This window comes from Myotis brandtii, unplaced genomic scaffold (assembly GCF_000412655.1).
Source record: "Myotis brandtii unplaced genomic scaffold, ASM41265v1 scaffold374, whole genome shotgun sequence".
Classification (NCBI taxonomy): Eukaryota; Metazoa; Chordata; class Mammalia; order Chiroptera; family Vespertilionidae; genus Myotis; species Myotis brandtii.
In genome coordinates, this window is record NW_005364372.1 from 1,477,669 (window position 1) to 1,501,929 (window position 24,261).

General features: G+C 41.0%; 1 protein-coding gene across 1 annotated transcript in view; it reads left to right on the forward strand.

Moving 5' to 3' along the window:
• RAPGEF5 (Rap guanine nucleotide exchange factor (GEF) 5) overlaps positions 1-24,261 on the forward strand; it is a 199,888-nt gene that overhangs the window by 55,603 nt on the left and 120,024 nt on the right. Inside the window, exon 6 of the mRNA XM_014544637.1 lies at positions 9,974-10,040. Within this exon, the coding sequence (XP_014400123.1) occupies positions 9,974-10,040 (67 nt within the window). The remainder of the gene's footprint in view (positions 1-9,973; positions 10,041-24,261) is intronic.

The following is a 24,261-nucleotide window of genomic DNA, read 5'->3' on the forward strand; positions in this document are numbered from 1 at the left end:
CTCCAGCTGTGACTCTGTGACTCGGAATTTAGGCTGCAAGGAAGCTTCGCTAGTTCAATTCAGCCACCGTTACAGGTGGGTGTGGAGGTGCTCAAATAGCCGTACCTGTGATCCCTGAATACATCAAACTAAACTCTGCCAATTACAGGACAGTCAGCATTGATGCGAGCCGTGCCTGTGAGCCCTGAGCTAAACTCTGCCAATTACAGGACAGTCAGCATTGATGCCGTTTTTAGAAGAGCTGTAGAGGATTGCTAAAATCAGAATCCCGCCATGCTCAGACACGTCTAAAGAAGAATGTAGCTTCTTTCGTTTTCTTTGAACAGTCTGTCTGCTCCCCAATAAGCCTGCATCCTGCTGGACAGCCAGACCGAAGGAAAAGAAGCCCGTACTTGTTAACCTGCTCAGTAAAGGCATCCGACTGAAGTACATTTACAGGTCCCTGTAGTTAGCTGTTAGCATATGTTGGTGAAAAGGCTGCCTCTCCACACCTTCTCCGGCTCCTATATATAGGTCCTGCTGGAAGAAATAGGATAGTTTGTTATTTGAATTCACAGTAACATTTTTGTCTTGTGTCTGCTTAATCAGCATGCCGAGTTTATGGTCTGTGATCTGTTTCTGTGTTCAAGGAGTTCCCCTCCTTGACAAATGGAGAGCAACGACTTAGTTGTTTTGCCCAAGCTGCCCTGGCAGTGACAACAATGTTTTCAGAAAAAGAAAACAGACCAATACAACTCATGCATACAAGCACAGAAATCTTTCTCAACAAGTATTAGTAAATGGAACCCAGCAATGTATAAAGATGATCATACATCATGAAAAGGGGGAGTTTATCCCAGAAATACAAGGATGGTTCAACATTCAAAAATCAATGCAATTCACTGTATTCACAGTCTAAGAACAAAACTGTGGAATTTATGATAAACTCCATAAATGCAGATAACACTTTTGAGAAAATTCAAAATTCATTCATGATAAAAAAATTCTCAGATAGCTAGGAATATAAGGCAACTTCCTCCACCTGATAAAATCTTTCGTTTACATGATGCTTAGTGAGAAAGAATTGTCTTTCTCTATTAAGATTGGGAACAAGATTAATACATCCCTTCTTATCACTTCTTTCCAGTACTGGCCAGTGCAATAAGCAAGAAAAAGAAGTAAAAGGTATACAGATGAGAAGAAAAAACTAAAGCTGTCTATCTTTGCAGATAACACAATTATATACATAGACAATCCCCTAGAGTCTACAAAAAACTTACCAGAATTAATAAGTGGATTTAGCACAGTCACAGGATACAAGGTCAATATACAAAATTCAATTATATTTCTGTGTATTAGTACAAAAAAAACCCCCACTATGAATTACTTAGGTGTAAATGTAAAAGTGTGTGCAAAAGGTGCCTGCCAAACATTTCAAAAGCCAAATGAAGTAAGACAGAGAAGTGGAGGATGCATCCATGTTCATAGATTGGAGGCCTCAGTATTATTAGGATGTTAATTCTTCCCAAACTGACCGATCTTTCCAATGGCAGCTGCCTCCTGATCATTGGCCTCACCGTACCTGTTAATAATAAAACCTACATTTGGAAACATTGACCTCTAAACAGGGAGTGTCTCAGAGCTCATTCTTCAGACTTTTTCTCTCTCATCTGGATGTGCCCTCACCCAGTCTTGTATTTGATATCAACTCCACAGTGGTGACCTCCAGATTTATGTCCTTGTGTCCCCTTAGCACCCAGTATACACTGGAACCTCCCACTGTCCTGTCATCTCCGCTCCTTTCATTCTCCTTATCTTCCCTAGCTGTTCCATGTCTACCTGACAGGTAGAAACAGCATGAGAAACCCATCAGCATCTTTCATTTAGGAAATGATGCTGGATTAACTCTTCCTAATTGAGGAGCTCAACCTCAAGTGGGCCATTCGTACATCCTAAACCTACCCTTTGTAGTTTTGACTTTCCTAATTGGATCTTCATTTTACGATCTTTGGGCAGGAGGAAATACTGCGCGAGTAAACAAAACATTTTTTTAGTGTTTCGCAAAAATGTTTTTCATGATGGAATTTGGCGTAAGTTTTGTGTTGGGATCAAAGGTGAAGAAAATTTCCATTTATCACTTTAAATTGTTTATACAAAAATGACTCTGAAGTCAGCTGACATTAATCTTTGCTATTACTCATCACCCCTTCTCCCAAGGAAATGCTAAATCCTCCCAAATTTCCATTGTTTACACGCAAGGCTTATTGCAGGTGTGGTAACAGATTGCTTATCTTTGTCAGAGTGCATCAGTGTTTAAGAGTAGTACAGGAATTTTAATAAAAATTGAACTTTTAGGTCCGGTTGTGCTAGCTTTTGAATTGTAGCTGTTTTAATATTCAGGATTGATGCTAAAATCCTCAATGTAAAATATACAAAGGAGATATCAGTAATAACTAATTTTATTCAGTTTTAGATGAGTGTGTAACTATATACCCCGGACTCTAATGAAACCTGTCACATTCACAATTTACTACTGATGGATAACTTTCATTTAGAAGCATAACTAGTAAGTAGCCTGATGCTATGAAGAAGTATGTTCTCTTAAGAAGGTTTAAGAGGTGTTTATATTCATGATATTGAAGACCTCAAGAAAAAATCCAATTCTCATTTTCCTACCACCCCAGTTTTCCCTTTTGTCATAGCATTTGCTTTAGTAAGAAAAGCAGGCCTGTCCAGAACGTAGGTGTTAGGGGAGGGCGCGGATGGGATAGTACTTGAGTGCTGGGTCTGATGCCCTTCTCACCCGTTTGGGGTCAGTAGGTATTGGATGTGGTAGAGATTGAGTCTGTGCTCCTTGAGGAGTGTTCTCTTGAGGACTTGCTGGCAATGATTTCTTAGAAAGAAAATGCTCATATCTGGCCCAGGAAATGTTTCTGAAAGAAAAAGTCCCAGAATACCTTTCCTTGCCTGACCATCAGCAGGTGTGAAATGGATTCTGGGTTGTCCCAAGAGAATGTGAATTGCGCCATTTCCTTCTGAGCTTGGTGGAGGAGCCCTCCTCCTGCCCAAGACTAATTTTTCTCCCCGGCTTCCTCGCTCTCTCGTTCCCATTCCCTCTCTCTCTCTCTCTCTCTCTCTCCCCCCCCCTCCCCCGTTGGCTATTCTCCTTCAGTAACCAAATGATTCTCTCAATCATAACAAGAAACCAAAACCACCTTTGGTTGTATGTCTTCTAGTTACTTCTTCAGCCATCTCCTTTGCTTTATAGCAGAAGTTCATGGCTTTCAGCCTAAAACCCAGATTCTTTAGCAATAACAGATGGAGCCTGACTGGTCTGGCCTTGGCTTTACCTCTTGCCATTTTTCCACTTGCATGTCCAGGTCACCCTGACGCAATTCTAGGGCCATCCTTACCCTGGATGTCACTTCTCCCAAGACACCTCTGACAATCACAGATCGGGCTAAGGGACTCTCACTTGGTTGCAGAGTATCCTAAAGATAGATTTTGCTACATCTACTGGGTATTATGATTTTTTTCACATATTTGTGTGCTGTCTATTTCCTGTTTGAAAGATTCCTGTCTTGGTTCTAACAGTGTCTGTGTCCTGGAATTTCATTAGCCCCTAGCAGCAGTAGTCTGAAGTCCATCCTAAAAATCATGTTTCTCTCAAGTTCCTTCAAACCAAACAGACCAGGACAGGTCAACATGAGCCTGGCTGTGGGGGGGTTTCAGTGGGAGGTAGTGGACAGGCCTGCCTGACATCCTCTTTTCTGTAAGAATTCCAATTGGAAGACAGGTGTGTTACCCACCCTCATCAGTCCCAATCCAGAATATCTCTGTTTAACCCATAGGTTAATGTGTAGTATGTATATGAGGCACACTCAGAAACAAATGAAAGCCTCTGAGATGGCAGTAGGAGCATTTTACACCAAAGCTGACTGAGGCCACATTTCATATTGTTAGATGTGTCTGTCACGTGCAGCATCGGCAACATTGCCACGCCCAGCAGTGCTGGCTCAGCAGTCCTGGAAGGTCGTGAGTGACTTCTCAGCGGGACTGGCTGGTGCCAGTTATGCACAGTCTCTATCTCCTGAACAACTTGACTCCAAATGTGTGTCTATTTTGTGGTTGTTGGGATGCATTTATCACATTTTTTTTCTGTAGGAACAATGTTGTATGTTGTGGTAGCCCTTGGCAGCCCACATATACCATTCAATATTGCGACATAAACAGAACTAGTGAATTTTAAAAATTAGATCACATACAAAGGTAAAATGATAATAATATTTCTCTAAGAAAATGCTTCCAACCTTCCACCATGGAATACCAGGAAACCTCTTCCACTTTTGAAAAAGAAGTAGGCTTTTCCAACTCCAAGATGGTACTGATTGCTCTTGAATTTTGAGGCACAAATGTTTTGATTAAAGAATCTTCTAGCTCATGTATAGAATTACAGTAAGTTTTCTTTGTGAAAACTTCATTGGAATAATAACCTCAAACCCATTATACTTATTCTCATGAAGACATTTTCACAAAGAGAATTCTGGGAACCTCTGCAGGGAGGCCAGTTAAATCCAAGTTGCTGGAGATGATGCTGGGACTGGTATAAAACTACTGCCCAGATCACGGTTCCTGTGTGCTGCCTCCTAAGGCTCTTTATTGGAAATCAGCCACGTTGAGCTGAGAGTTTGTGTTGAGAGATGTTCTTGGGTGGGGAACTTCTGCTTCTTTTCTTTTGCCTTATGAGTTGCGTAAATGATTGTCAAGCAGTTGCCTAGGTTGGGTACTGACATTAAGGCTATGCTAATTATTTTTTAGAAAAAGATCAGGCGGTGAGGGTAGTAATTATGCTGCTGTTATTTAATATATTTTCAAAGTTACCAGATCTTTGGTATTAGGTATAGGAAAGTCAGTCTTGTTGGATTTTAGTGACGAAAAGGTCACTGAAAGGAAGACCTTCTGCAGGGAGCTAGGAGAATGCGTGAATAACTGGAGGGAATAGTCTTGGGTATAAGCAGAGTCCTTCAGTTGACTTGATGAGGTAACTAGTTAATATCTTGTACAGCAATACTCCTGAGATGGTAGTTCATAGCAGAGCATTCCTTGAAGTTTAAGGTACTCAGTGAATATGCAGTTGTTCCTGTGGAAAATAATGCCATGAATAATAATATAAGAATAAATTCTGTGTTTCATGTACCCACAGCTATAAACCTACGTTTGCCCCACCCTGTCTTCAACAAATAGATATTGAATGCCTGTCGCACCAGTTTGTGTTCTAAGTGTTGAGAATGCAACAATGAACAAAACAGACAGAAATCTCTACTCCCACAGAGCCTTCAGTCTAGTAGGGGAGGACAGAATTTCAACAATGAACAGATTTATGTTGGCTAAAGGTGGAAAACTTTATGAAGAAAAATAAAGTGGGAAATGAGGGCTATGGATATGGGTCAGTGAAGGCTTCTCTGTGAAGTTGTCAGAGACTTGAAGGATGTGAGGAGAGGAGCAATGTGGGTATCTGAGGGAAGTGGGTATCTGAGGAAGGCGTTCCAGGTCGAAAGGACAGCAGTGCAGAGGCTCCAGGCAGAAGCATCAAAAACAAAGCAAGTGTGGCTGGAGGAGATAAGAGAGGGAGGGATGAAAAAATGACCAGGACAGATCCCAAGGGCTTCGTAAAGACTTTGATTTTATGCAGAAGGAGATGGAGAGTCATTTGAGGATTCTGAGCAAAGGAGGGGCATGATCTAACTTGCATATTAATAAGTCCACTCTGGCCCCAGGGTCCAAGTGAGAGATTCTGTGGCTGGACCACAATGGTAGCAGAGGTGGTAAGAAGTGGTCAAATAAGAGATACACCTGGAAGCCAGTAGGATTCCAGGGTGCATGCAATGGGGATTGTGGGTGGGTGGCTGTGCTTGCGGGGAGAGGAGAGAAAATCAAGGCTGACTTGCAACTAGGAGGATGGACTTGCTGAATTTGTGCCTCAAAATTCAGGGACGTCTGTGGGGAGGGGAGGATTTTTGTTTGTTTGTTTTTTGGTGGGAGATGGGTAGAATGATAATATATCCAGTTTGATAGTTAGAGGGACCAGGGCAGAGGACCACAGGCTTTTGCCACTTCTGTGTCCTCTCAACTACCCTTAGATCAGTGGTTCTCAACCTTCCTAATGCCGCGACCCTTTAATACAGTTCCTCATGTTGTGGTGACCCCCAACCATAAAATTATTTTCGTTGCTACTTCATAACTGTAATTTTGCTACTGTTATGAATCGTCATGTAAATATCTGATATGCAGGATGTATTTTCATTGTTACAAATTGAACATAATTAAAGCATAGTGATTAATCACAAAAACAATATGTAATTATATATGTGTTTTCTGATGGTCTTAGGCGACCCCTGTGAAAGGATCGTTCGACCCCCAAAGGGGTCTCGACCCACAGGTTGAGAACCACTGCCTTAGATAGTAACTTCTCCAACTTTTAAAGACATCTGCCTGCAGCACTAGGACTTGGGTTCAGGCTTGGGCTATTGTTAAGCAGAGACATTGAAAAGCAACCATGAACATGCTTAAAGGGGTGTGCCCACTGGGTGGGAGCTTCCTGCTGGCACACACCCTCAGGGATGGGTCTTTCTTCCTGGGGTCACTCCTTTTCTGTCTTTTATTTTGTTTTATTTTTTTATTTTATTGCTTAAAGTATTACAAAAAGTATTACATATGTCTCCTTTCCTTTTCTGTCTTAAGTCAACATGTCGTTGCCGTTGACTGGGGATTCCAGCCCAGGTTTCTGTGTTTCCCTTCCCTAGCCACACTCAGAACTTCCCTCTTCCTCTCTTGTCCACTGGGCAATACATGGGGAATATGCAAGAATTGCAATTGATTCTTTGCTTTACTCTCCCTTGCCCCACCTGTTTCATTATCTATTTTGATCTGATATATGACAACGTTGTCTTCACTGGACTGCACTGATGTGTATTTACATACATAAAATAATCAGAATTCATCTACATTTTATGAAAATACATTTGCTGGGGAAAGACGGTGGGGTATTTCTGGGCATGTTGGCATCAAGCTGAGGCGGACCCAAGTGGTAAGGAAGACAAGTGCTTGAGGGTTAGCTTTCTCTCTTCCTTTCCCCTTTTCAAACTTCTACTGTTTGCCCATTCCCACCAGTTCTGCTCCCAAGACTTCCCTTTCCAGCAGGCGAGACACGGGTGCCTGCTCGTGCCAGGGGCAGGGGGCACATTCACAGGAAAGAAAGGGTGTTTCTGAATTCTAGAACTCTCAGCAGGCAGTGGGGTAGCCCTTGCTGGTTTGGAATCTGGAGAACAGCAGGACGAGATCTGGGTCTTAGAAAGGTAATCCTTTTAGGAGATTGAGCACAAGGGGAGAAGCCAGAGACAGAGAAGTTGATCAGGTAGTTAAAATAATTTGTGCAAGAGAAGGTGCAGGCCTGACTGTCAGTGAGTCTTGACACCTGGGGGAGTTGATGGGGTGAGATATTTCGCACCAGATTCTGTCAGTGACCATAAGGGACTGAAGGAGAGCAGAGCCTGAGGAAGGGAAGCTAGAGAGTCTGGTGTCTGGCAAGGCAGGAGGAAGGGGGTGGCCACAGGGTGGCCATGGAGCTGAGCTGTGAGGGGCGTGGGCAGGAGGAAGAGGAGTTCAGTGTAAGTTATGCTGAGTTCCAAGAGCCTACAGATTCCCCACGTGGGTGAACATTCCTGGAATTGCCACCTAGAGCCACACTGCAGGCAGATGGAAGAACAAGGGGAGCTCGGGCAGGAGAAAGATTTGGGAGGTCCTGGGCATAAACTGTGCTGATTGAGGCGATAAAAGTGGGACAGGGGCTGCGGGCAGCTCGCTGGAGATCATCACCCGGCTTTCCCCAGGCACATTTCCTTTAGAAACGCTTGTGCTGAGGCATGTTTTGTGCTGGAAGAATGATGACAGATAGTTTTGCTTCTGAACAGGGACTACATTATTTGCCACTGAACCAGCAACTTCTCAGCCATCACTCATGAAGTAGTCATTATCAGTCACAAACACAAGGGCTTCCCTGGGAATGTCGAGTTTCTCTCAGAAGTTTGTTGAAATGACATTCATGACAGAATCTGTGGTGCGAAATGCCTCACCCCATCAACTCCCCCAGGTGTCTGCAGGGTCTGAGAGGCAGGGGACAGCATGAGCAGCACTCTCTCTGTGGACCCAGACGGAGTATCCAAGCCCTTGTGATGTGCCCTGGTGTCTCGGTGCGTTTGGTGCTTCATTTCCTGACAGATCTGTCAGTCGCCTCAACTTAATCATATAAATTTTGTTTGGCGGCTGAGGTTATAAAAGATTGCAAATCTCTCCTTAGTATAACTTCATGTATAGGAAAACCATTTTAAGACCTTTTTTTTAAAAAAAAATGCTTTTGTTGATTTCTGAGAGAGGAAGGGAGAGGGAGAGAGAGAGAGAAACATCAGTGATGAGAGAGAATCATTGATCAGCTGCCGCCTGCATGCCCCCTACTGAAGATCGAGCCCAAAACCCAGGCATGTGCCCTGACTGGGAATCGAACTGTGACCTCCTGGTTTCTGGATCGACTCTCAACCACTGAGCCACACTGCCCAGGCAGGGAAACCTTGTGAATAGATCATTTTAATAATTTTAATAATAAAGCTCATTGTTTGGAATATTCATCATCAATGTAACTTGGTTTGGGGGGAATACGGTAAATTATCATGCTCAGTTCCCATTGTTTTTATGGGCAGGTCATTAGGTAATGTTTGAAACACTTTGCTGCATAAGTAATTAAGCTATTGGACAACACCCACACTGTTTCATACCTACATCATGCAATCCTTATAAAGGGACTAGTTTGTAACTCACTGCTCTGGAAGGGTATGGCTTGTTTTCTATAAAAAGGTTTAATAACATGTGCAGAACAGGGAGCCAATGTCAGAATTGATCTGACCAGCGTTTATTTTCTTAAAGAGCTTCTTAGCTCCCCTGTGAGCCTGGAGCCGCCCTCCAGCCACTCCGGCTAGCACCCCAGCTGGCCCACTGCTGCCATTGGCGCAATTGAAATCAATCACTGGACTGCCATCCTGATAACGCCGCTCCGCAGGGCAGTTACCACCGACCCCTCCAGTTCCACAGGGGAGAAGGGATTGCTTGTGGAAATGGACCTGGGAGACAATTTATATATTCGATGGCATTAGTTAATTTTTTTCTTTGACTAAACCAAGAGAAAGAATGCAGTTCTATAAGATTTGTTTTAAAAAGTAGATCATTTTGTACGTTAGTACATGCGTTTGTGCAGTGAACATTTTTTCATGAATTACATTAGAAAGGTGATTTTCCTAAACAAACCGATCTGATACTGTGTAATATATGTCTCTGTAGTGATTCAACATATGCATACACTTTTTTTTTTTATTTTGGCCTCTCAACTGGGCTGTCTCTCTTAAAAAAGAACAAAGGGCTTCTTCTGCTATTGTTTTCCGCATAAATCCTGTCATAGTGTTAGGTCTCTAATAGACCATTTCAGAATACATCTGTTTTGGCTGGAACTCAGATGTAGTGGAAAACTCATGATTCATATTTTCAAAATCTGGATTTCATTTAGTCTAGAGGGAATGTTAGTGCTTAACCAGCACATATTCACAGCCACTTATGCTTTGTGTATGCCCATATCTGTAAATCCAGTGTGCCAGGGTTATGTTGTGAAATCATTTGGAGAACAGCACTCTATCTTCAGGATTTAGCTGGTGTTTTGTGAAGAGGTTCTTGCTGACTGAATTTGAAGGGACATTTGGGCCGCAGCAGAACTGAGTTCCCACAGCACTACCGACACCATGTTATTTGCTTGGGGACTTTCACTAATGTATTAAGCAAGAGTAATTAGATAATCATGTATTAAACAGTGGGAATGCCATGTTATTCCCCATAACTTGGTAGATAAATTTGAGTAACCAGAGCTGAAGGGTAATGCATTCTTTGTTTTTCAAAGGTCCCATCGGAAAATTGAAGACTCGGAAGAAAGCAGTGATGAAATTCTTGCGCGTCTAACGTCGGCGGTAAGGCCACGCACATTCCCTCCCAGGGATGCGGAAATAATGAATCCAGGGCTTTTGAAGGGAGGCATTTGGACAGTGATGTAGGGACACTTGCCCTGTGTTTGCTCATCATTGTGGGAGGCCCCAGTCAAGGCGAAAGGAGGCCCTGGCATGGACTCGCTCTGCTTGGTGCAGCCTGTCCAGCAAGACCATAGATACTAGTATTCTTGGCGGAAAATTTCTGGAACCTCCATGGAGGCATACAATCTGATTTTTTAAATCAACATGACTCAATCTAGGGAAAGTTGTGGCCTGCTTCACAAAGGAGAAAAGACTGTGTTTCATTAGGAAAAAAACAAAAAAAGAATTACTATAGCCAACAAAAGGCCAGGTTATTGGTTTTTAATGTACTGGAATGCAACATTTTTATTGTGTTTTTTAAGGCCAAGAATCAGAATTGGTAATTGCCTTGTTGGTTGAAGAATCCTTTATGCCCACCTTCGTAGGAAAGCTAGCGGTGGTCACTGGCCATGGGCTGCAGTTTTGAAGGGCCCTGGCAATCCTTCACACAGAATCTTCATCCACTGGCTTGGCTTTCGGGAAGCTGTTTTAGCCTTACCAAAGACTCTTTAATTCTGCTTTAACTTTATTATTGGAATTTATTATTGTAATTGCTGAAAATCCTGCTGGATTAGGTTATGTATGTGGTTGAAACTGATCCTGTACAGTTTTACACACCAGGTTGGTGTCTGGGCATAGCTTGAAAGTTAGAAGTAGCCTTTCCTACTCTTCTTAAAACGTAGCTTAGAAAAGTAATTTTTTACTAAATACAGTGATCTGTGGTATAAAACTTCATGTGAAATGGAATTTTGACAGTATGTTAAGAAAAACTATTTAGCATGACCTTTGCAGCTTACTTTTACTTATTTATATGTTTTTTTATTTTATTTTTTTCATCACCACTTATTCCCTCTATGCCCTCTTCCACCACCCCAACCCCTCCCCCCACCATTTATTTTTTATATTGAAGTATAATTGACACACATCATTATATTCATTTCAACATAATGATTCAATATTTGTATATATTGTGAAACGTTCACCACAATAAGTCTAGACATCTTTCACCATACATAGTTACAGAATTTTTTTCCTTGTGATGTGAACATGTAAGATTTATTCTCTTAGCAACTTTCAAATATGCAATACAGTTTTATCCGCTAAAGTTACCATGCCGTACAGTGCATCCCCATGACTTATTTATTTTATAACTGGAAGGTTGTACCCCTGACTCCCTTCACCCATTTTGCCCACCCCTGCTTCTGGAGATATAGATATAGATATATAGATATATAGATATAGAAATATATAAAAGCCTAAGTGACCGTAAGGACTGAATAACCGGAACAACTGGTCAACCAGTTGCTATGATGCACACTGACCACCAGAGGGCAGATGCTCAATGCAGGAGCTGACCCCTGGTGGTCAGTGTGCTCCCACAGCCAACCTCCTGATCAGGACTGGGCAAGACGGCCCCGATAGGCCCTGATTGCCGGCCAGGCCTAGGGACCCTACCCATGCACAAATTTCGTGCACCAGGCCTCTAGTATAGATATAAAATCACATTTTCTTTATCCATTTATCTATTGATGGACACTTTGGTTGTTTACATATTTTGTAAATAATGCTGCAGTGAGCATGGGGATGCAGATATCTTTTCTAGTTAGTGTTTTACTTTTCTTCAGATAAATTACCTAGGTGTGGAATTGATGAATCACACAGTAGTTCTATTTTTAATTTTTTGAGGAGCCTCCATTCTGTTTTCCGCAGTGGTTGTACCAATTTACATTCCCACCAACAGTGCCCAAGGGTTCCCTTTTCTCCCCATCCTCGCCAGCACATGTATTATTTCATGTCTTTTTGATAATAGACATTCTAACAAGATGTGCGATATTTCATTGCGCTTTTGATTTGCATTTCTCTGACAATGAATGATGTTGAGCATCTTCTCACAAATCCATGGGCCATTCTGTATGTCATCTTTGATAGGGCTCTAGCAATCCTTCACACAAAATCTTTATCCAATGGCTTCGTTTTCTAGAAAATTTTTCTAGCAGTTTAAAATATGGACCAAAGAAGAGTGCGTCATGGGTGCAAAATCATTAAAATGGCACCCACAACAGCACTATGAAATAGGTGGGATATCTGTTTCATAGATATGAAAGCTTGTGACATTAAGTAATTTGCCCAAGATCACCCATGTAGAATGGAACAGAGCCAGGATCTAAACGCAGACTTTTCTACTTCCCAATCATGTTCTCCCAGCAATACCACCCACTCACTGTACTGTCTTTTACAGTCCTCTCTTTTTATTCAAACTTGAAAGTTTTGGCTGTCTTTTAAAAAGTCCTCATTCTTTAAACCCCAATAGTTTATTTCTTAGTCCTAGTTTAGGTTCATAAAAAAAAAATTAATTCCTGAAACTCTACCCTGGAAGAAAACACAAGTGAGTTTTCATAGTAAAGGAACATGAGAAGATCGTGCATGTTTAGAAATACTAGTAAAAATGGCTTTATAAATGAGTCAGATTTACAGTGGTTGAATTTATTCAAACATGACCAATATATAAATGGTTCAGTCATGTTTCTGGTGATTTTCAGCAAAGAGCTACCCTCCCAAGTGCCTGATGTCCACAAACCTAAACATTAAAACTCTGTAAGAAGTTTTCAGCTCACGGGAAAATGACAGATGTAATAGAATCCTTCCATTATAGAAAGTCTACAGAAACACTGGACATTATTATCTGGAAACTGTTTCTCTGTTATATATACAGTTTCTGCCTTAGCACCTTAGCTTCATTTCTAATTTCTTCTGACCCTACGAATTTTGTTACCTTGAAAACTTTCTCTTTTTCATTTGCTATGAGTCTCTATTGGTCTGATAAAGCTGGTGGGCCGAGAAGGGCCCTTGGATGACATAGCCTCCCAGTTCCCACTCTTGAAGTTCTGAGCGTGATTTTATTTTTAACCATGCATCCCTCCAGTGTTCATGACAAAAAGAGTACTCAGAATTGATAATATGGCTTTTATATATTTGTATTGCAATGCAGGGTAAACAAAAAATAGGGACTAATTTACAATGAGTTAAGTGTTGCTTTCAAAGCCATAATTCTTAGGATGTAAATTTAGGAAACATGTTAGATGTTGAGGCATTGCAAAGAACTGAGAGTACTTGGGAAGCATCCAAAGACAGGAAACCAGAAACATAGAAATCTTTAAAAGGAGATAAAAACGGATTCTAGACTTCCGTCTCTTGCTTCTTTAAAAGCAACATCCCAAACAATCGCTATTAAACTAGTTCTCTTTCTTTTGGCTAAATTTTCATGATGGAAATTGTAGGGATAATTTCTCTATAATTCTACCTTCAAAAACACAAACATCTTATCTGGACTTGAGTAAAATTCGTGGATTTTGTTCACACAGACTAATTGTCAAACCACCAAGCTGATGTGAGTCAGGCTAAGATGTGAATTTCATGTGTCAGGTGCCTGTTTCGTGGTATGGTTACATTAGTGGCATTTATGAAAGGCTAGGGGGCATGTGGTGTAGTACGTTGTGCTGCTTGGTCCTATGAAATCAGCCGTCACTTGGATGGTGAAAGAAAACAGTGTTGAGTGTCTACAGTATAATGCTAAGTTGGGGTGATAGTGGTGGAGAGTTTGTGGCCAAATCTTGAGAGATGATTTAAAATTACAAATCAAGTGTTCAGAATTTGGAAGAGAGGTCAATGGGGATGAGAGCAAAACCCAATACTCTGGGACCACTTAACTAGACACTCTTACACCCTCCTATTGCTTCTCAGAGCAGATTTAGTTTATAATTTTCATCTGTTTCAATTTCTCGGCATCTTTCTGCTCTGTCCCCTCACTCATGTTCACCGATTCATCCCATTTGAAGGTAGAATCCAAGCTTCTGATGCTTTTAATGGCATTTCTAAATTCCTTCTCATGGGGTCTTTGGGTACACTACCAGTCCTCTGAGAAATATCGCTGAGCTAAAAAATCTTACTTGCCAATCAAACCCAGATTATAAATGAAGGTGTCTGCTGTAAGTTCTAGAAGACCATGAAGCAAATGAAGCCCAAGAAGCAAGTAAGCCATGTTTTTGGTGAAAGTGTTAGAAAAAAAGAAACCTGCTTTGGGATTTCTTTCTGTGTTTCTCTAAAAGGAAGACAAAAGGGAGGTGATTATTACTAACTGCTGCATATTATCAACTTCACGAAAACATTTTTCCCTGCTCAGTGTCCAGAAATTGTGATGTAACACTCCCAGTTTTCACGTCTACTGTGCCCTTGTTCTCTCATGATTCCTAGCATTCCTTCTAATTAAGGTCTTGTTCTTACTTTCCCCCCATTTGGAATCCTGCTTGACCCATAAAACAGATCTGATTTCACTTTCATTCACTAAGCCCTGCCCTTAACTTGGACCTTTGATTTTTCTCCCAAGTCTTCTTTTCCTTACAGTTCTCTTGGGAAATGGTGGATCCTGAGGTACAAGGAACTGGGTCTATTGAACAATCAGTTCTGAATCGCTGAGTGCATGAGGCTGTGAAACTCAAAGATGTCAACTTTTCAAGATTTTCTCTCTTGTCAGCCATCTCCTTCCTTTAATATTGCCAGTTCTTATAGTTCGCCTTCACCCATTTAAAACCCCTCTTCTTTGCCATGTCTAATCTTTCACCTGAAATTCAGCTGTGTTCTTTAAGGATGTGTCTGTCACAGGATGCTATTTCTACCCTTTCTGGGTCCAGGAAGCATACAGTGTCCAGGATTTCAGTAGTTTGTACTTCTCGATGAATCTACAAGTTGGATTTGATTCATTGGAGAATTTCTTTTTCAACAGTAGTATCTGAAGATAACAGTGACAGCTTTTTAAATCGGAAGCTTTCCAGTTGGTACTGATTCAGCAAGCAGAAATAGCGTGGGATTTGGGTTTTGATGAATCTCAAAAAGTTAGGCTTTTAGAGACTTACTTAAGAAACCTTATGCCAAGTTAGCAAGGTCTAGAAATAACCTTAGGTTAGTCAACGTGGGGAGAATCTGTCACATTTAATACATGATGAGCACAACCCAGTGATGATTTTCACCACATATAGAAATATGTTTTTAAAAAATACGCACCTTTTGCCTGGCTGTCTGCCTCTTCCTTTCTGGGGAATGGAGGAGCGGAGTGTAGTTAATCTCCCTTTTCTTCGCCTGTCATAGACCTGAGCGAGCATGTTTGTTCAGAGAATAAAAGTAAGTTACTCCCCCAGGGAATGACTAACCTTCTGTCTGGCTGCCACAGGATCGTGAACATCTTGTTACCTTATATTTCTTATCTGTAGGGAACATAAAATTCCTGCTTGGAATCCTTAGCCTGGCTCCAGCTCTTCCAGTGGCTTAAGAGCGTCTCTGTGATTTGGAGAAGGGCCAGGTGGATTGAGTTTTTAGAGAAAGTGTCAAGTGAGACCCTAGAAGAGAGATCTGGTTTCAAGGAGCATTTATAAAGCACCAGAGGAATTGTAGCACATTTCTGGTGTAGTATTCCTTGTTCCTGTTTTTCAGAAGAAGTCATGGGGCTCATTAGTGTCCAAAGGGCCTTGAGCTGAGGAGCATAGGTCTCCAGGCCTATTGGAGTGCTCTCCCCACCCCACCCCCCTTGTGGGAGCACACATAACACTTCCCAAACCTATGATTGTCAATACCTGAACAGACAACCGAATGGAATATTTCTATCATTTGTCAATAAAAAAATGCATGTATGTTCTAAGTCTGTTGCACATCAGAATGATTTTCTTCATCCTGGAAATCGGCCTCAAATTCCAAGATTATAGATGTACACACACAACTTTTTAAAATTAATTATTCAGTTATCATCTCTGCTTCCAAATAAACCTGCACCTACCCAGATTATGCAGTAATCTAATTTAACTCCAGCCTTGAGAATTTAGTTTTTGGTAAACAGTATAATATATGCTGTTTGCCTACTGAAACAATCCCAGTGGGGGGACATTTATTTAAAAGCATCTGTTCCGGGCACTGTAAGTGTGTAGAACCCATTCAAGAATAAAACGTGTCTCAACAAATCTCTTGTGAAAAGGAGAAGAGTGTGTGTGTGTGTGTGTGTGTGTGTGTGTATGTCTCAACAAATCTCTTGTGAAAAGGAGAAGAGAGAGAGTGTGTGTGTGTGTGTGTGTTGTGTGTGTTGTGTGTGTGCGTGTGTGTGTACATGTATATGTATATGTGTACATATATATGTATACTATGGTATTTGAATATCTGTTCCCAAGATGAAGAAAATTATTTTGATATGCAATACACCTAGAAAACATAGACATTTTTGATTGAATAGAAACATACTACTCAACTGTCACTTGGTGTATTGACAGTCATGAGTTTGTGAAGTGTTACTGTGAAATCCTGTGTGAGGGATGTTAAATGAGCTTTAAAAGAATGATCCATGAATATCTCATATTGGGCTGCTTCTTTGTGCATTTGTTTAAAATAAAATTTCTTACAGCTACTTCAATGAAATGTAATTTTGCATTCTTAAGTCAATGTTATAGCTTTATATAGAGTATATTCATATTGCAGAAGGACCAGGAGGCATATAAAAAAAAGTAAAAATTACTTGAATTTTTTTGGTGATGATGAAATAAGGTAGATTTTTGAATGTTTCTGTCTTTTTACTTTGTTGTAAAAGTTAGAATAGGATGAAATTTCATGTGACTACTGGGTAGAAATAGTTGAAATCTATTCCTCTATTTGTAAGTGTCAACTGGTGGTAAACCTGGTGGTGAGCTGTCTTCACTGTGGATTCAACTCTGCAATTTTCTTCTTGTTTACCTGACACTTGGATTGTTTAACTTGGACTTAGAGACTTTTACAATTTTTAAAAATCCCTGAATAGAAAAATGCTCATAATAAAACCACTTATAAATAACTTACTAACACTCCTGGTGTTTATTACTTCCTAGGTTATTTTTCTTATGTGTATATTTTTATTTTAAAAAATGACCCTTTTATTTTGTGGTCTGTACTTGTCACTTAATAAGTTTTCAGTGCTAAAAGTACCTCCTATGACATTTATAGTGGATCTGTAGTATCCTGTTTCATGATTTACCATTTCCCCTACTTTTGAATATTATGCTTGTTTTTAATCTTTTGCTCTTATAAACAGCACAGAGGTGACCTTCTGTGTGGGTAAAATGGGGAAGAATCTGGCTTGCAGATGTTAGTGTATTAACCTGTTGATTTCGGAAGACCACCTGAGACGTGGGTAAAGACTAAGAATGACTGATATCTGGAGTTTTTGCCTTGTGCAGGTGTTCTGCTAACGCGTTTCATGCACCATCGCACTTCAGGCTCACTCAGCAGAGTGTGTTATCATCACAGTGGGGAGATGGAGCTTTTTAGACAGAAGTAGGTTTGCCTTGTGCGGGCGTTCTGCTAACGCTTTTCATGCACCATCACACTTCAGGCTCACTCAGCAGAGTGTGTTATCACAGTGGGGAGATGGAGCTTTTTAGACAGAAGTAGTCACTGAGAGTCCACTTTGTCCTGGCCAGTTTGGTTCAGTAGTTAGAGCATTAACCCATGGATCAAAGGGTGGTGGGTTCGATTCCTGGTCAAGGCATATATCTCAGATGCGATCCCCAGCCCCTGTCAGGGCAGTCAGGGTGCATGCTGGAGGCAACCAGTCTATGTGTCTTTCTCACATCAGTGTTCCTCTCTCTCTCCCCACCTCTTCCCTCCCGTCCACTCTGTCTGGAAGTCAATGGAAAAAATATCCTCAAGTGATGATTTAAAAAAAGAGAGAGAGTCCACTTTAATTAAAAATAACCATTTAGGATTCTTAAAACAGTTTTCCACATCATCTTCACTTAACACTATATAGTTACTGAATAGGTCTCAACAAATTGGATTTAGGATTAGATTATAGAATTTTTTGGAAGAATTTTATGAAACGAGACTTGACAAGTTACAGTAAATAACATTTTAATGTCTAAATGGTCAGGAGTCATTAAATACTGGTAAACACGGCTGTGTGGTTTAGCAATTGAGAATTCATTCAGACTGCTTCTGAGGGTTTCTGGCTTCATTATGTGCACTCCAGAGTGTGCAGACTCTGGTAAAATTTTATAACAGATATATCATTTTCTAGAACTAGACTCTATTAGCAAGTTCCTATAAGACCCTAAGAACTACACAATGGAATACTACGCTGCGGTAAAAAAGAAGGAATTCTTGCCATTTGCAACAGCATGGATGGAACTGGAGAGCATTATGCTAAGTGAAATAAGCCAGTCAGAGAAAGATAAATACCACATGATCTCACTCATCTGTGGAATATAGAGAACAACATAGACTGATGAACAGGGACAGATCCAAAGACAGAGAAACAGCGATCAGACTATCAATCCCCAGAGGGAAAGTAGGGGAGGGTGGGGGTAAGGGGAAGAGATCAACCAAAGGACTTGTATGCATGCATATAAGCCAAACCAATGGACACGGACAACAGGGGGATGAGAGCATGAGTGTGTGGGGGAGGGGAAGTTGGGGGTTAATGGGGGGATGAGGACACATTTGTAATACCTTAACCAATAAAGAAATTAAAGATTAAAAAAAGAAAGACCCTAAGAAGGTGTTGAGGGATAGTTTTTCAAGAAGGCTCTGAGGATCTGTGTTACTATTTCATGGTTGGTAGACTGGTCCCCCAAAGATGAATACCCTCATTAGCACCTGCAAATATCATATTAAATGATTAGATGGTAAAAGGGGCCATCAGATATAATTAAGGCTACAGACCTGGATTGTCTGCATGCACCCAGTCGAATCCCATGAGCCTTTAAAAGCTAAGAACTTACTCTGGTAAAAGTCAAAGAGAAATGGCAGAAGAGAAGGTTAAAAAAAAAATCCAAGCACGAGAAGTTAAAACACAGCATTGCTGGCTCAGAGGAGGAGAAGCCCACGTGCAATGACCATAGAGGCCTCTGGGAGTTAAGGGCAAGTTCCAGGTGACACTGGAATCCTAGAACTACTTTCAAGGCTGGCCTAAAGTAAATGGACATTTCCTTTGCCTGTTTTAGGCTTTTGAATCTTGAGTTCTGAATCTTGTTCTCCCAGGAATCCCTCCCATGTTAGCTTTTTATAGATTTTCTAGTTGACAAAGGTCTTATTTGATCTGGATTCATCCCAATTCAGTGTTTCTAATGTAACATCCCTTTATGCTTCTGCAGGAGTCTACCCCCTACAGACAGGAGACCCCTACATAGGAGATCCCTGAGACACCTGGGACCTGACTAGTGTTGTGGTTATAATAAGGCTATTGTTGAGACACCTAACCTCCAAAAAGCACAATGAGTGGGAATAAAATCTTGCATTTAGGTTTTTAAGTTTCTTATTTAAGTGCATGAACATGTATTTGCTACATGGACGTGCATCAGCTACATGGACATGCATCTGCTTGGACAGAGGTTCACATTAAAAAGATCTGATAGTTTTCAGATGATCACAAGCAGAGTAGGAGTTAACAATGGAAATTGGATTACTGAGAATGGATAACAGTGTTTTTTAGTAAAATTAATAGGCATATCTGTGTGTATTCAAAACAAGTTTATATAAAAGATTTTAACAGTGACAACAATAAAAATAAAGTTAATAAAAAGCTTTTAAAACTATCCCTCGTCTTGATATATTTGCGTAAGCGTAAGCATATGTTGTCTTCTCAGCATGCTAAACAAACACGTCTTTGATGTGGTGACAGCAATTACTGGGGAAACAGCAGTTTGTTAAATAAACTATTAGGTGGAGAACAGTGGTGTCTAGACAGATATTTATATATCTTTCTTAATTTTTCAATTATTGGTTGACATGAGCAGGTAATTGCAACATTATTTATGTGTCAGATTTGTGGCAACATTAGCTCTTCAACAATATAATGAACGTGGAGATAGGAAAACAGGCTTCTGCAGAACAAAGAAAACTGCTGCTTGGCCTATGGGTATTCATAGGACCAGAGTCGAGCCAGCGTCACTGCTCAGTTTGTGTCTTATCTGCAAGTGCGTTGATGACTTTAAGAAGTACATTTATTTGTTTTTTCCCCCTAGAGTGGTTAAAGTCCTTACTAACTTAAAATCTTATAGAGGTTTAAGAGTAAGTCTATTTGGGAATAAAATGGGGAAGAATTCTGGATTATGTTCCTTCTTATATTTAATGTAGGAAATTAGAAAATAAGTTCTATGTTTTAAAAACATTTCTATCATGGAACCAACATGTAAATGTTTCCAAAGTTAATAGATTTACTAAAAACCTTTAGGAAATGTGTGACTTGGTGATTCTGTCAAAAACTGATTTATAAGGACAATGCTTCGGTTAGCTAAGACGTTTGCCACTATTGGTCTATCCTCCCGCAAATGACCTGCATTCTCTCCAGCTCTCACTTGGTTTTCTAGGGCCTCTTGCTCCATGAGGCCTGCTCGTGTCTTCTCGGTTGACCTTTCCCACGGAGGTGCTCCCGGGCACCCAGAGTCTGCATTTGACTCTTTCTGTTGCCTCTTGAGTCTTGGTGTTGATGCAGAACAGCTTTGTGGGCATTCAGATTTAGAGGCTGCAGGCACTATCAAAGTACCAGAAAGTAAAGAAGACAGAACGCTAGACATAAGATGGACTCTTGTGCCTGTTAAATTTCAGGACTACTTTGTGAACAGCCCTGCTGGTTATGGAAGATAGAAAATCCAAACAATTCAACATGAGGAGAGGGGAATTTTCGAAATACGTCTAACCAGTCCTTTAATTATCCACTATACAGATATTTACAAGAGCAAACATACCCAAATACAGATGTGTTTTGATTTATATAGTTTTTTTATATCGAATGCATTTTAAATTAAAGTTTAAGTTTCTTAAAAAGCATCCCTGCAACTTTCCTGGTACTTGAAGAGATGGTGTCTGTCAAATTGTTGCTAGTAACTGAATCTTATCATTGGGTTGAGTTATAGCCTCATTTAATACCTAGAACACAGTGGGCCATGTTCCTTTATAGATTAATTAAATTAGAGGAGAACAAAATAAAAAGTAAAGAGAGATTGTCAGTTGAAATGGTCATAAGATAAAGAGGTTGAGTCTTGGGAAAACTAAGATACCTTATTAAATAGAAGAATGATTCTCAACTCGCGATTCAACCTAGAAGTACATAGGAACCTTTGAAACAACAGCAGCAGCAAATACTGATGCCCGGAGGATCTGATTTAGCTGGGAACCAAGTATAAGTAGTTGTTCAAAGCTCCCAATTGGCTCTAATGTGCAGCCAAGCTCGGGAACCGCTGAGAGGTAGATGAAACTCCAAACTATTTAAAGAAAGCATTTCTTAGTAGACTTGAGTAGTGACTCCATAGCTATCTGACAAGAGGAAACATGAGAAAAAGATGAGGGAGAGAAACTTTCAATGTAAAATTAGTATAGGTTTACAATCCATTATTCAGTTCTGAAATCTAAAAGCTCTGGGAAAAAAAAATCTAGCCTACTGAACATACTTAGTGGAAAATCCTTAAGCTTTTTCTAGTCTTCCTTTATCTCATTTGGTATGAATAATCATACATCTTATTGCATAAATACTAATGTGTGATTTCTGATGACAAGTTGTTGCCCCAGACCTCACTGAGGGTTTGAGGTAAGTAGAGTACCGTTCTGAAATGTATAAAAGTTTGAATTTTGAAACCCATCTGGCCCCAGGGGTTTCAGATCATAGTAGGGAAGGCCGAGGTAATAAAGTCTTTCTGTCAGATTAAGAATGCCTTTCTCCTATTTACCTGGGCAGCAGTTCAGCACCCACATTAAATAAAAACATTGGCCAACATCAGATGTGGCTCTTGGCTCTACATGTGTCCATAAGCCTGATCTGAGAACAGGGTTCCATTTCAGTCATGGAGAGAGAAACTGAGATTAACCAACGACACCCAAGTAGGTCAAGTAGAAAATCACCATTGTCCTACAAAGGACTCTTCAGCATGACCAGCGACCCCCAATGTAATGGTTTAAAACAACATGTATCTATTGTCTCACACAGTTTCTGAAAGTCAGAAATTCAGGAGCATCTCCTAGCTGGATGGTTTTTGCTCACGGTTTCTCAGGAAGTTGTCAAAATGTGGGCCCGGATGTCAGTCCTCTGAAGGCTTGACTGGTGCTAGACTATGCATGGCATTTATTTTTTAATCCAACAGGTACCTTATTAGTACTTCATGCCCAGCAGGTGTGGCTCAGTGGTTGAACATCAACCTATGAACCAGGAGATCATAGTTCAATTACCAATCAGGGCACCTGTCCAGGTTGTGGGCTCGATCCCAGGACAGGGTGTGAGGAGGCAGCCCATCAATGATTCTCTCTCATCATTGATGTTTCTACCTCTCTCTCCCTCTCCCTTCCTCTCTGAAATCAATAAAAATATATTTTTTTTTAAAGAGAAAATTCTAGTTTCTGCTTCTGCAGTTGTTCAAAGTTTTAGTTTTTTAATATAAACCTAACAGTTCTTTGCAAAGGAGGCCTTGAGTGCGAATCAGTCCTGAAGATTCCTGCTGAGAGGAGCTTATTAGTGGGGGGGCGGGGTCATCTTCTTTGATTTTCATTGTCCTCCCTGGGGCAGCTTTTTCTCTCCCCTAAATCCTTCCTATGTCCTTTTAAGGCTGCCCCTGCGTCGCCTCCTGTGGGTCAGTGAATGAGTGTTGATTGCCCCGGGTTATACCATAAAAGGACAGGCAGGTCCCTCCCATCCAAAAGACAGGCCTTAGTCATACAATTGAAAATGATGAAATGATGGTCAGTGCACTAGAGAATGTGGTTTGTTTTGTCTGAACAATAACCTACCTTTGAGGTTTTGTCTAGAAACCTTTTCCATCCTGGGGTAGTGGAATCCAGTCTACACCAGGCCCTGCAAAAAACACTCCTCCATCCTCCCAGACTGCAGACATGCAGGGCATTCAGTGTCTAGAGCAGCCGTGGGCAAACTACGGCCCGCGGGCCGGATCCGGCACGTTTGAAATGAATAAAACTAAAAAAAAAAAGACCGTACCCTTTTATGCAATGATGTTTACTTTGAATTTATATTAGTTCACACAAACACTCCATCCATGCTTTTGTTCCGGCCCTCCGGTCCAGTTTAAGAACCCATTGTGGCCCTCGAGTCAAAAAGTTTGCCCACCCCTGGTCTAGAGTGATCTCATTTACTTTATGTTTGTTTTTATTTTAAAGTGTAGGTTCCTTCTAAATCGACCTGTGCAGTCCGTTCTCATTGTCCCCTCTCATCACCTTCCCAGTTCCCCCTCAAATGCTAGATTGGCTTCTTGCTCGCACTCCTTCTTTCTTTCCCCACCGAATCTGTGAAAAGATGTCATGTCATTCAATGGTAGGAATATAATACTTTCCTTTTCTGAGCTAGTTGTATTTCACACCTTATTTGCAGTTTAGAGAAAGAAAAGCTGAGATCTCATGAAGAGAATGTCAGGCATGGAATTTGGTTCTCTGTAAGCAAATGCAGCCATCCACAAGCATCATTTTCTGCCCCTGTTTCCCTTTGGTCTCTGAGCCATGGTGGGATCTTCCTGGGAGGTCATAGAATCGTTCAGCCTTGAGAAGATCCCAGTGAATGTTTATGGTCCATATTTTGGCCCCACCCCCAAATATTTGTGGCACTGTGAAGGGGCACAATCCTGAAAAGAGATGGTGATACTATAATAAGACTTAATAACAACTTTAAAATATAAAATATGCAATAATGGGTGTTTTGTTCAATTGTTTTTTTATTTGGCTGCCTGCACAAGTATTTGTGAAGGCTTTCCTATGGCCATGCATCACTTGTCTCCCCCAGCCCTCTTTTCCCCTGGACGATCTTGAACTGCACATTTTCCTACCATGAGCATTTTCAGAGCTCGGACTTCAAGGTTGGAGAAGGACTGATTGTCTTCTCATCTGTATATATAAAAGGCTAATATGCAAAGTGTCCCCTCGGGAGTTCGACCAGGAGACCAGGAGTTTGATCGCTTGCTATGACATGCGCTGACCACACGGGGGTTGGGGGGGACACAGAACATGGCGAGCAACTAGCGGTGGCAGCAGGGCGCTGAGGAAGCGAGGGAAGGATGAAGTGGAGAGGTGGGGAGGCGGGGAACCTGATCAGCCCTGATCGCAGGCCAGGCCTAGGGACCCTACC